This window comes from Gadus chalcogrammus, chromosome 15 (assembly GCF_026213295.1).
Source record: "Gadus chalcogrammus isolate NIFS_2021 chromosome 15, NIFS_Gcha_1.0, whole genome shotgun sequence".
In the NCBI taxonomy this organism is placed as follows: Eukaryota; Metazoa; Chordata; class Actinopteri; order Gadiformes; family Gadidae; genus Gadus; species Gadus chalcogrammus.
The window spans coordinates 7,316,069-7,328,757 of NC_079426.1; the positions used below are offsets into that span (position 1 = coordinate 7,316,069).

Below are 12,689 nucleotides of genomic sequence, written 5' to 3' on the forward strand. Positions count from 1 at the left end.
ATGACTGTAGTATATAGACTCATATCTGGTATAAATACTTATTCGTTTCCTATTATGAAGCATGAATAGGGATTTAGAGACTGCTTGATAGTTGGCCGAGAGATAATATGGGGCCGCGTTGCGACGAAGCGGCCGCGCAAACCCGACAAGCATGACTCCCCGTGATTGGCCGGCCCAGGATATACAAATGTTCAGCACGGTTTCCGTCGCCATCGCAGAAACTATTTCACAGAATACGGTTTCCATGCGACTTCAGGTAACTCCATTTATATGAGCAATACCAAGCTCTGTAAGTAGCTAGGCAGCTCTATGTGTATGTACGGTTTTCTGTGTGTGTGTGCGTGTGCGTGCGTGTGTGTGCGTGTGTGACCCGGGACCTGAAGATGACGATCTCCTCGGGGGGGTCGTGGCGCCGCCTGTACTGCAGCAGGCAGATGTTGCAGGTGTCCTGCCGCGGCACCAGCCCCCGCGTCACGCTGGCCCGCAGGTGGGCAAGGGACCAGTGGAGGTCGTGGTTCAGCAGGCTGGTGGTGGTCTCAAGGAGGGTCTGAGGGGGGGGGGAGGGACAGAGAGGAGAAAAAGAGAGAAAGAGAAAGAGCCATAAATAAACAGGATAATTAATTTATAATGACAATAATTAATCATATACGGTGAATGTTAATCAATATTTTTTATAATGTTTACATTTAAATTGAATGTATGTCTTCTTTCCATATTTGACCTTGTGATCTCTGTTTAGCACTGACCCCTGTCCTGTCCTGGTGCGTTGACCCTGTGATTGGCTGCCCTACTTGAGGCCTCAGACACTTAAGGCGTGTGAGTTTGTGGTGGTACCTGCTCATAGTTGAAAGTGTGAGTGTGTGTGAGTGGTACCTGCTCATAGTTGAAGGTGTGAGTGGTACCTGCTCATTGTTTAAGGTGTGAGTGTGTGTGTGGTACCTGCTCATAGTTGAAGGTGTCCAGCATACCCAGGATCAGACCCTGGATCTCTGACAGCTTCCCTTTACCGTACACTGGGTCCTGAGACGCACACACACACACACACACACACACACACACACACACACACACACACACACACACACACACACACACACACACACACACACACACACACACACACACACACACACAAATAAAATCAATAAGCATCCTGCCCATCCACTATAGAGGATAAAAAAGCTCCAGTATTAAGGACAAAAAATGATCAAATCCACCCTGCCGCAGATGTTATTGTTATTCTTTTTTGATTTCCTGTTTATTAAATCTTTTTATTCTCCTCCCCTATCTCCGGCAGAATGCAGCTGGGACTTGAATGTTCACCCAAAATAGGACTTTTAGGAAAGAGGAGCTTTCTGTAAACGACGGTGTTATTTCAGATAAACGTGCCTATCGGAGCATGTTGGAGAACTCCCGCCAGGCGGACGCAGGTGAGGGGGGAGTGGCCTAACGTACACACCTGCAGGATCCTCTGTATCCCTTACCCTCAATGTTATGTATGCATTAGACAGTCAACAGTATGCATTGTTATTCCCATGGCCTAGGGGGCGCTCTACAGCACCGGTTAAGTGTAACTGGTAACATTGTTCGGGTGCTAGTAAATCAGAGTTAAAATGGATATCAACGTCTCGACCTGCGTTCAACACGCACATGATGCACGACAAAACGCTTCCAGAGGGAGCAAGGAACGGTACGCTCAGTCAGGGGCATGAAGTGTAAACAACAACATCTGAATAATCTAAACTGGTACTCCCTGTAAAATGGGGGTGGATTGACAGGTAACGCATGGATAGAAAGTGCAATTATATATACAACCACCAGATGGCGCCGTTTCAATTCCATTCAAAAAGCTTTATGGCACGACTATTGTTGTGAACATTATTGCCAATGCATTACTTATCTTTATTTTTTGTACCTGATGGAAGTATGTTTTCTTTCCCCACGAGAGTTTTGTACTTTGTTAATGCTAAATAATAATAAAAATAAAGATAATAATATAATAATAATAATTATATATATATGCATATAGATAATATATATATGTTTTTTTTCAATACATTGTTAGTCAAGGCGGGGCCCTAGTGTTGTTAAGGCGGCCGCCTTAACCATACAGTGCTGGGGGAAACACTGACAATACAAACTTAATACATGAACGTCAAACATCAGAGAAGATGAATGACGATGGAACGAGCTGATAATCATAGAAGAGAGAGATGGGGTTGAGGCGAGGACAGACCTTGTTGTAGGGGAAGGTCATCCACACTTTGAGGGAGGGCTTGAGAATCTGAAACAGAAGAAATTGGATTTACATTTACTTTGATACATGTGTTAATATTATATGATATAGATATATGATATGTTGGTAAATACGATGGTTTCAATCACGTGCCATAAAATAAGTTAAACTGACCATCTTGGGACCTCTTGACCAACAATTCTACAATACCTAAGAAACCAGTTGCTTTTTTATTTTTATCATTAATGGGGAAAAAACACCAACATGGCTTCTTTGAATGTGTGTGACGTCATACACTGAAACCATCCTTCCCAATTGCATTTGCTGCTTCTTTTTCGTTCTGCTATAGTTGCGTTATTCGGCCGCTGTTGCCCCCAAAACGTTTTAACCGGGATCATCAGTTCATGCATCCCATAATGACTTCTATTCTCCGCCGACCCTGAACCAGAGCCCTTACCTTGGTGAGGGAGCCCATGGCCAGCAGGGAGTAGGGTGTGATGGGGTGGTCCCTCAGGTCCGGGGGGGTGTGCAGTGGCTCGATGCAGCACACCTCCCCCTTAGAGCCGCTGAAGAGACAGCGCGAGTCGCACGACCGCATGCCCATCACCCTCCTGGCAGAGGACGACCAGACCGTCAGGACACACGTGTGTTTGATACGCTCGGTCACCCTTCTTACTTAAAGCAGCACCCGTTTATTTCCGTCCACTAGAGGGCAGCAGATACAATCATCCTTTCATTAACGCCAGGTTATTAGGCTAATGGTCATTTTTCATAATTCAATTAAGCGGGCCATTTATTTATTTATTAATTAGACATTTTTATCCAGAGGGAAAGTGGTTTATACGATTTCCAGTGCATTTGAGAAAAAAAGTCTTTCAGGAGCAGGTTGAGATTAGGCCATTAGAAGGAGGTGTGTTGTGTAGTACTTGTTTTCTCCAGGTCATTAACATGTTGTGTGGTACTTGTTAATTGCATGTCATTAACATGTTGTGCAGTGCTTGTTAACTCCAGCCCATTAAAATGTTGCGTGCAACTTTTTAACTCCAGGTCATAAACATGTTGTGTAGTTCTTGTTAACTGCAGGTCATTATCATGTTACATGTTAGTACTTGCTTGGTGTATTTGTATTTGTATTTACCTGAAGGCCAACTCAAACACTGATCCGCCGCTGTCGTTGTTGTTCATTAATATCTTTGCTGACTGAAAACTTTTTTATTTAGTGTTTGACAATTTTACATTAACATGCACTACTGGAGTGTGTCCTAAAACTTTAACGAGTAATATTTTAGTGTGTACTAAAGCCTTAACAAGTAGTATTTGAGTGTGCACTAGCACCTTGACATGCAGTACTGAGTGTGTAATAGTACATTGACAAGCAGTAGTGAGTGTGTACTAGTATCTTGCCAGGCAGAAGTGAGTGTGAACTAGTACCTTGTCAGGCAGTAGTGGGTGTTTACTAGTACCTTGACATGCAGTAGTGAGTGTTCACTAGTACCTTGACATGCAGTAGTGAGTGTGTACTAGTACCTTGACATGCAGTAGTGAGTGTGTACTAGTAGGCCTACCTTGACATGCAGTACCGCGGTCCCAGGGGGGTGTGCGTCTGTGATGGTCCTCAGCAGCTTCCCATTGGCCAGATCCCACATGGTGATCTGAGGAACACACACTCCACTTCAGAATACTGTAATTTGGAAAGTATTTGTTCTTCGTCAATATCTGTTCCATGACATCTAAGTGCATTGCTGTATAAGAAGAGAGGATCTTCCTCTGTGTGTGTGTGTGTGTGTGTGTGTGTGTGTGTGTGTGTGTGTGTGTGTGTGTGTGTGTGTGTGTGTGTGTGTGTGTGTGTGTGTGTGTGTGTGTGTGTGCGCGCACGCACCTGCCCTTTGGCAAAACCACACAGCAACCGCGAGCAGTCGTGGTTGACACTGAGGGCGGACACGGCGCCAAACTCTGCCTCAACTTTTGCTCTCTGGATCGCCGGTGTGTTGCGGTGCGTTCCGTCGCTCATCAGCATTCAACGACGCTGAAGTTGGCATCCGATTCGCAGCATCCGATTCGGCTTGAAAACCACTTAGAATCTTCAAATCGGTCCTGATTGAAAACCACTACACCTATACTCTTCAAATCTGGACTACATTATCACAGTGAGGCTATACATTATGTAAAACATAGTTTCAGATTTTTGAAACCTTTACCCTATTTGTGAAAATGCAATGCGGTCTGGACCCCTAAATGAGCCTATATTTCATTTTCACAAATAGGGTAAAGGTTTCACAAATCTGAAACTATGTTTTACATAATGTATAGCCTCACTGTGATCATTTAGTCCAGATTTGAAGAGTCTAGGTGTAGTGGTTTTCAATCAGGACCACATCAATGTGGGAACACATCAATGTGTTCCCACTGCACACATCAATGTATCAATGGAAGAGTAACCATAAAGGGGATTCCCGTGTGGAATAAACGAATGAACAAGTAATACATACATATTAATAATTACAAAAGGGAACAAGGCAGACGTGCAGCAGAGCAGCGACGTGAAGCAGGACAACAGGTTAGTTCAGATGCTTATTTGTCTACCTTGTGCCAACTAGCTAGACAGATTAGAATCTGAGATGATTGAGCTGAACAGATAGAATCTCTTTCATACAATATATTTGTTTATATTATGCATTTTTTAAATGTGTTGCTGTGCTTCACCCTAGATGAGTATGAGAACCCAAATACCCCACAGACATAGCAATGTATAAAGGGTTGGTTATACACATGAAAGGGGCTAAAGAAGATGATGATGATGAATGGTCCAGGATACACACACAAGCAGCATGCACCCTCAGAGAGACCCTACCTTTTCCTGTGGGGGGCATGGAATCTAAGGCATGATGAAGAGAGAACACCATCTTTATAAACACACACCAGACAATACATCCGCCACATCGCTCACACGCCAACATTTGGAAGTATTTTTTTTTAACTTTTATATAACCCTTTGTAATGAAGTTCCCCTTCCTGTATACATTTCCATATTAAACTTAATGAAGTTAATTAGATAAAAAGAAAGAAAGGTTCCAAGACAGGGCTTTCAAGAACGTATGGGGATGCAGGATATGGGCCAACCTCTGCAGCCCCTATTTCCTGTTTAGTAGATTTGATCCGATACCGATACCAGTATCGGTAACCGGCTCTGTGGGCGTCTTCACCTAAAGGCCGATTTAGGGTCGTTTTAGACGCAGAGACGTAAGCACGTAATTTACACAAGGGACTTGTTTTAGACAAGTTTTGATTTACGGTTCCCTTAAGGATTGCGCGTGTTGCAAGGGGATTCTCCGCCAGAAGAGTAGGGGGAGCAACGAACGAATCTGTGGGCGTGGAAGTGGAAATCGCTGGCTTGTTTATATTTATGCACTTCCAGTATTTTCGACGAGAGTAGCAGTAGCTAAGTTTAGGTCAGCGGTCTTTTTCCACACTCTGAACGAGTTGAGGGAGCTGGAGCTGAAGCTGATAAGACTCCTGAAAGGATGTGGTTAGCTGGCCAATCACAGTCTTTGCGAGCTGCGTATGGCCGTATGGTTTTAGTCGCATAGTCAGGAATTTTGGGCGACGCACTTAAGCACGTAAGGGGGGATATTTTACCGCGCAAGGGGGGGTTATGTATCTTACGTGCTTACGCGTTACGTCTAAAACAGAGCATATATCGGCCTTAAGACCTGTCGAAAGACCACAAACCCCACAATGACCCCAACAATGATCAACTCAAGCTGGCCATCGTATCGTAGGGTGGCGGGGCCACCCTACAATACAAGGGAGAGTAAGTTGTGATCCAAGCCGAGATGTCCAACACCGGCACGGCCTTGCTGAGGGTCAAAGTCAGTGACAGGAAAGAGGAGTGTTGCTCTGTGTTCAGTACTCCCTGTAGGTTCAACCACATCAATCAGATGGTCGTCATATAACCAGGTTTTAAAAATCAATGCACAACAATGCACAAAAGTAGGTTACCCTCTTAAAATACGCAGCCTTAACCATGATTATGAAGTTTGTGTCATTATTTACAACCCTGCTTATCTTACGTCTTCTTTTGTACACATTACCTTATTTTTTCGAAAATAAGGCCGCATTTATTATAAGCCGGGCGGTAGAGCGGTAAAATGGGGTTGAATGTTTCAAAACACCACAAAGAAGATGCTCCGTAGTATATGCCACATCTAAGAAGGCAACACTTCCTGACCGTGTACACGTACTGCCCAATGCTGGCACAAATCCTGAACAAAACTGTTTAATAGCCGCGGTGCCGGTCAGGCCGGCCAATGTTTAATCAGAAACCTCTAATGTGAATTAGCACATGGGCTTCACTTCGTGAAGGCATTTGGATACTAATGTGAAACTGAATGTTTCATCACTCGAACACATATCACTGAAAACTGCACCGATTTTTGCTTTGCTTAGTGTTTGCAACTCCCAGCTATAAGCCAAGCTTAATTTTCTAACTTTTTTTACATTTTTATGCATATGTATAATGGGTAGTCTGGCTATTGCCAGACCAAGCTCAATCGTAGATTGCAGGTTGGTCTTGGGAAGCTGCAGTCATTTTCTTCAGCACAAGAGGCGTGATCAACGGGCCTAGTTCAACTGACTCTGTCTATACGCGATTGGCTGCTGGCCGTCGCTTCCTGTCTACATTGTGTTAAACCAGCCAATAGCGCGCCAAGGGGAAAAGGCAGCTTGGACTGGAGCCCAGTAATGGAGCTAAGGTATCAGGTGGGGGAACCCGGGGCCACTGATAACCTGATCCTTTCGAACTTTTCTTATTTAGCTTACTAATTATGGGAAGCAGAAATTTGCACTGGTTTAAAATGTAAGTAAAAATACATCCCAAAATTCTGAATATCAACCTGATGGATATAATATATTGCTTGATTTTGTTATCCTTAATATGAAAATCGTTTTTAAATTATTTATTTTAGTTTCCCTGTGGGACATTTTTTTGGTAAATTTTGCCCTCAAAATTGCCCTCTAATGAAAAAACAGAAACCTGGAGATTGGTTTACTGCAGAGATGAATTCATACAATGAATTCATTAACACTATCGTCAACTGTTGAAAGATTTTCTGGTGACTACAACAATGATGGTATTGTGCAAATCCTAAACGTTAATGATGCCAATTGAATGGGTCCAGGTTATAGCGTTTCAGTCAAAGGTATTGTGGCGGGAACACTGATCCTTCCCTCCGTTTGAAGGCCGAAGTAGAAAGAGCAGAGCTTGCGGCGTGCGTTGCGTTTTTAGTAAAAGTAGGCTGGAAACTCGAATACCTTGTAGCATTGTTAACTTCGAACAGCCAATGTCTCTCAAAACAAGCATCGGATGAAATCCTTGTCAGTGTTCACAAGGCCACTGAATACAGATGTTGCCATTCCCCAACCCCCTTTTTCTGGAACAAGTTCTAAGGCCCATAATAAAAGGGATTGAATTCAGAAGCAGATGCAATCTCTGCAACTCAGTCTCCATTTGAAGTCCAATCGGAGCGCTCGCCCACAACCTTCTGCTGAAGACAGTGACTTATCTTCTGGAAACATGACCAAGGTATTGCAAAGAACTAATTGAATGGACACAACTACTTAAACAGCAACAGCATGCTACCTCTGTACCCCACAGAGAGATTGTTGTTTTTGGAGACCTCCTGCAATATACATCCTTCATCAGAGCACTTGAGGACCACTGAAGGACAACACAAGTAACAAAGGGATGCCTGTGTTTTAAGAAACAAGAGTTCCTTCGGTTCTGGAACACGAAACAAGGAAATGTAGAAGAAGTTCCAGGGAGAATATGCAAATTTCATTGACAAAACACGTTACAGGGAAATGGATTCCATTCTCTTGCTGATTAGAGACAAAGATTGTTGAGTGAGGTATCACGTCATTTTGTTTACAATGTCGCCAAATTTGTAATCCGCTTGAAGTATGCTTACCGCATCGGAACAATTGACAACGACTTCTGGGTTTGAAACAAATTATGCAAAGTTCCGAGAAGAATATAAAGATTTCATGCAGGATGTAATTAATTATAAATCATTAGTACCATTTAATTCATTTCTTAATATCCCCAGCTGAAATGTGAGGAAAGGTGTATTGTACAATACCTTTGGTTATAGATTGTCAAGATTTGAAAAAACTACAACCTAAAGTATCGTACAATTGCACGTTGCCTGGACAAGTACAACACATTGTGCAATCTCTCTATGATGAATAACAACTCCTTAAAGAACAAGAGAGAGGGCATGGAAGGGAAGGTCCCCCCCCCCCATGTTTTCACATGAGCAGGTGTATTACACTGCAGAGATGAGCCACATTTGTTCACTTAACATTTCAGAATCATTGTTTGGAAGAGGTTTTAATGATGAAATTATGTTTGAACGATCCCCTTTAACCAAGAAGTTTACAAGAAGTATAACCAGCCTAATCAACCGCTCTCTTTCATCCAGGCAAGAAAACAACAACTTTGACCTTCTATAAGTTTTGAAACAGACACCCGACAACACATCTGCTCCATCGCTGTTTTTCAACTTTTTGTAAGGTAATTCCCCTTCCTGTATATATTTCCATATTATATACTTAATTAGGTTAATTTGATTTAAAAAATAAAGCTTCCAAGACAGGGCTTTCAAGAAGGGATGGGGATGCAGGAACTGGCCAACCTCGGCAGCATATTTCCTGTATAGTAAGGTTGTTCCGATACCGATCAGAATCGGAATTCCTCTGACACTGTCAAAAATGCAGTGTTGGCGAATTTGCGAGTCTATGCGCCAATTCCGATCACATAACTAGCTCATTTACTACACAGGCTGAGAAAATCGGAGGAGGAGCGATAGTGAAGCTAGGCCAGTTCTTGATTCCCTGAGTGAATAAAACCTGAGGTTGATGAGAGGTCCAGAAGAAGTTGACTGATACCCGTTCAGAGCACCACTCTTCAGCAACACCTCGCTGCCTTCCTCATCGACGCTGAAAAGGGTAAAAAAAAAATCTCTCGCATTACTATCAGCAAAAAGTTTTATTTACATCCCAAATTCAAAAAGACTTTTAGTTATAACATCTAGTCCTGACCAGTCTGCATTTATTTTGAAAAATATTCAGAACAATTACTAACCAGACGTTAATGGGTTCCTATAGATTTCCTTAACTTTACACTCGGGATGTTAACAGTTAATTGTTTTACTGTTGACCTCAAATATAATTTGACAGATTAACAGATAAAACATTTTTTAAACTGTTTAACTGTTAATTTAGACTAATTATTGAATAAATCCTCACATTCTGTTTTTTTATATTAAAATAAAGAGTATCCTCAAAGTATCCTTTGTTAGTTTTGGATTCAAACATAACCGCACTCTGATACTTCGGTTGTTGTTTGGTACATCAGTACGTCTTCAATTATTCACGTTATTTTTCTTTAAAGATTGTCGTTACCTTTAATATGCAAGGTTGTCAGGCATGATGTACTCTTAATGCATACTGATGTTATGTCTTTGACACATATAAGATATATCCACGCTTTTAGGCCATCCTTAAAAATATACCGACTGGCCGGTTGTAAACTTGCGGCAAGCAAATCAGAGGCAGAGTTGGCAGGTGTTGTTCACACATATTCGAAAGCACGTATCGATTCTCGAGTCAACAGTGAGAAACAGGAATGGTGAGCCAAAATAATCCAAAAGAGATTAATTGAACAAGCACATGTTTCTTTTACTTTGTATCTGAAAAAAAAAAAGATAGACCTACCCACAACCCTTTTTTTGGGGGGGTGTTACTGCAAACAAAAATATTTTTAAGCATGGCCTTGGCAATTCAGTTTCTGCTTTCTTGACAAAGCTGTCCAGATTTGTCACTGGCAGGACTTTAAACTAACCAATAGACTGTTAGCCTGCTATATTCTAATCGTGACCAAGGGCTTTCATAGCTTCTCTCTCTCTCTCTCTCTCTCTCTCTCTCTCTCTCTCTCTCTCTCTCTCTCTCTCTCTCTCTCTCTAGATATAGATCAACATCTAGATTTATCTATATCTATATATCCTTTCCAACTAAAATGTTTCCCATGTACATTTCTACATGCAATGTAGCAGCTCTCATTGATTAGAGTGGGAGCGTTTCCTTACGGCTCGACGCAAGGCGAGTGGTGTTACAACAACTCCTTAAACAACCAGAGAGAGGGCTTGGAAGCCGAGAGGGGGTATTACACTGCTTACTTTGTTTACTTAAGTACTGAAGAGTACTTTACATTTCAGAATCACAGTGCAAGAGTTTTTAATGATGACCTAGAAGTTTACTAGAAGTTTGTGATTGAAGTGATTGGAGCCTAACTGCTCTGTTTTCAACAGCAAAGCAGAGACCATGGCCAACCCACAGTAAGTGCACCATTGGTTCATTTAAATGGAGAACACACAGGAAGTACAACCCTCTCAATTTCAGCAGAGTTTTCTGCTGATGTTTGAGTGATCCCCTTTGAGGAAGAAATTTACTCGGAGATGAAAGAGAATGGAACCTAACCAACTGCTCTGTTTCATCCAGGCTAGAAGACCTTGTCCGTGGCTGCTACGTGGAGTTAAAAAACTCCTGTTCTACCGTCACCCTCACTAACCCACAGTAAGCCTGTCATTTGTTCAATTATTTGCCAGACACACAAACAGGGAGTACAACTCTCAGATTATATATTTTAGGGACAGGAGAGTAATGGGGCTTGGATCCCAGCCATAAAGGTACTGGTTTCAATTCCCCATGTCGTCAGTTGGCATCTTCGACCAAGATGCCCCCTAACCCCTACCTGCGCCTTAATGACAGGTTTCTAAAACTCATTTGAATTCCTTTTGGATAAAGCGTCAAAGCGTCATTAAAGCAAATTTATTAAACCATACTTATGTTATCATAGTTCATGTTTTCTTACCCCATCAGGGTGTTAAATTTGGGGACAATAGGTTATATAGTTATCAATAGTTATTCCTATCTTCAGGTTGTACATCGAAAGAGGGCGTTGCAGTGTCCCCCTGGCCCTCAACCTGGGACCGAAATCCAGCAGAATGGCTACATTCGTCAAGACCAGCGGCACGGCCACCGGCGCGGTGGGCGTCCTTACCTACGACCTGGTGAAAGCCGAAGCGCAGAGCAACGCCCGTAATATTCAACTGAAGCTGGCCGTCATGTACTCTGTGCCCTTTAACCGTAACAGTTATACAAACTGGTTTGCCATTGGCCTCATGAATAGCCAAACTAAGTGCTGCCAAGAGCTCTACTCCCGTATGTACTACAATGATGTAGTACAGTATGGTGATTTTGACCGTGCCCAAGGGGGCGGCAGCAGCCTACAAAAGGAGAGAGACCATGTTGTGGTCCAAGCCAGCATGTCCGACACCGGCACGGCCTTACTGAGGGTTGAAGTCACTGAAAAATAGAGCAGGGCGGTTAATCAATTTTTAATCATAATTTGAATTGATGGTCTAGGACGATCTTTTTAAATAAAAATCTATAAAAATTAAATAAAGATAAAATTGAACTTTTTTATTTTTTATCAAGTGCAGTGATTTTAATCTGGTGTTTACAGTAGCGCCACCACTTCCTTCTCTGAGGTCCCGTGGTCCATAGTAACGCCCCCTCCTCTTTAGAAAAAGTAAAATATCAACATGGCAGAATGTGCTGATAAAAGTGAGTATGTAGAGATTGCCTAAAGTCTGTGGCAACCAAACTGAAGCATGCAGCAGAGTAGGAGATGTGTGTTATTTATTTTGCTTTTGTTAATCATTGTTATTCTTCAAATACAATCCAAACTTATAAAACGGGTTTAGTTGGAAAAAATCTGAGATGTTTTAGGCCAAATCGCCCAGCCCTAGTGACAACAAAGAGAAGAAGGATGGCCCTGTGTGAATACACCCTGTAGACTAAACTATATCAATCAGATGATCGTCATTCATTAAAGCCTTGACCATGATAATTAAGTGTTGTGTCATTCATTACACGTATCTAATGCCTCGTTTCCACCGAGCAGTGCGGTACGGTTCGGTGCGGTTCAATTATATTGGCGCTTTCTCCTCGAAAACTTGGGCAGGGTCCCCAAAATAAGCACGCTGAGCCATGCTGAGCTGCACTGAGCCACGCTGAGCCTCCTATTTTCGGTACTCCTCCGTTGGGGTACCAAGTAGGGATGGGGATCGAAACCCGGTTCTGTCAAGGACCCGGTTGCACTTTTTTCAAAACCCGAAAATCATTAACGTTTGGGCTTATCGATACCACTATCGAGTCCTGTCGTTCATTTTTAAAAATATTTGTCCCCTAGGTCCTGTAACGTAATGTTCTGTCCCCCGAGTCGCGTCAAGGCATTTAAATCAAATCAATCCAATCACTGCAGCGTGTCCACCAATGTTTTTGAATGGAATTGTAAGCAAACAGGTATTAAAAGTCTGGCAGTTAACTTTGC

At 42.5% G+C, this 12,689-nt stretch overlaps 1 protein-coding gene and 1 long non-coding RNA gene across 3 annotated transcripts; one reads left to right on the forward strand and one right to left on the reverse strand.

Annotated features, from left to right (window-relative positions):
- Positions 1-383: 383 nt before the first annotated feature.
- Positions 384-1,477, reverse strand: LOC130404572 (uncharacterized). Its single transcript, XR_008904240.1, has 3 exons — positions 1,460-1,477; positions 940-1,020; positions 384-547 (listed from the first exon to the last, which is right to left on the reverse strand). It is a non-coding gene; the product is annotated as an uncharacterized LOC130404572 (long non-coding RNA).
- Positions 1,478-9,094: 7,617 nt separating this feature from the next.
- Positions 9,095-12,224, forward strand: LOC130404780 (DELTA-thalatoxin-Avl1b-like). Of its 2 annotated transcripts, XM_056609676.1 has the most exons (5): positions 9,095-9,241; positions 10,345-10,454; positions 10,603-10,629; positions 10,793-10,867; positions 11,232-12,224. In XM_056609676.1, exons 3-5 carry the CDS (start codon positions 10,616-10,618, stop codon positions 11,668-11,670), a joined length of 528 nt encoding a protein of 175 aa, XP_056465651.1. In that variant the 5' UTR covers positions 9,095-9,241; positions 10,345-10,454; positions 10,603-10,615; the 3' UTR covers positions 11,671-12,224. The 2 variants fall into 2 exon arrangements, with proteins under 2 accessions (XP_056465651.1, XP_056465650.1); XM_056609675.1 differs by lacking the exon at positions 10,345-10,454 and having other exon boundaries at positions 9,096-9,241.
- Positions 12,225-12,689: the final 465 nt, after the last annotated feature.

Coding starts and splice junctions, on each gene's coding strand:
- LOC130404780 (XM_056609676.1), top strand. Junction 10,868..11,231: donor GTCACCCTCACTAACCCACA/GTAAGCCTGTCA, acceptor TCCTATCTTCAG/GTTGTACATCGAAAGAGGGC.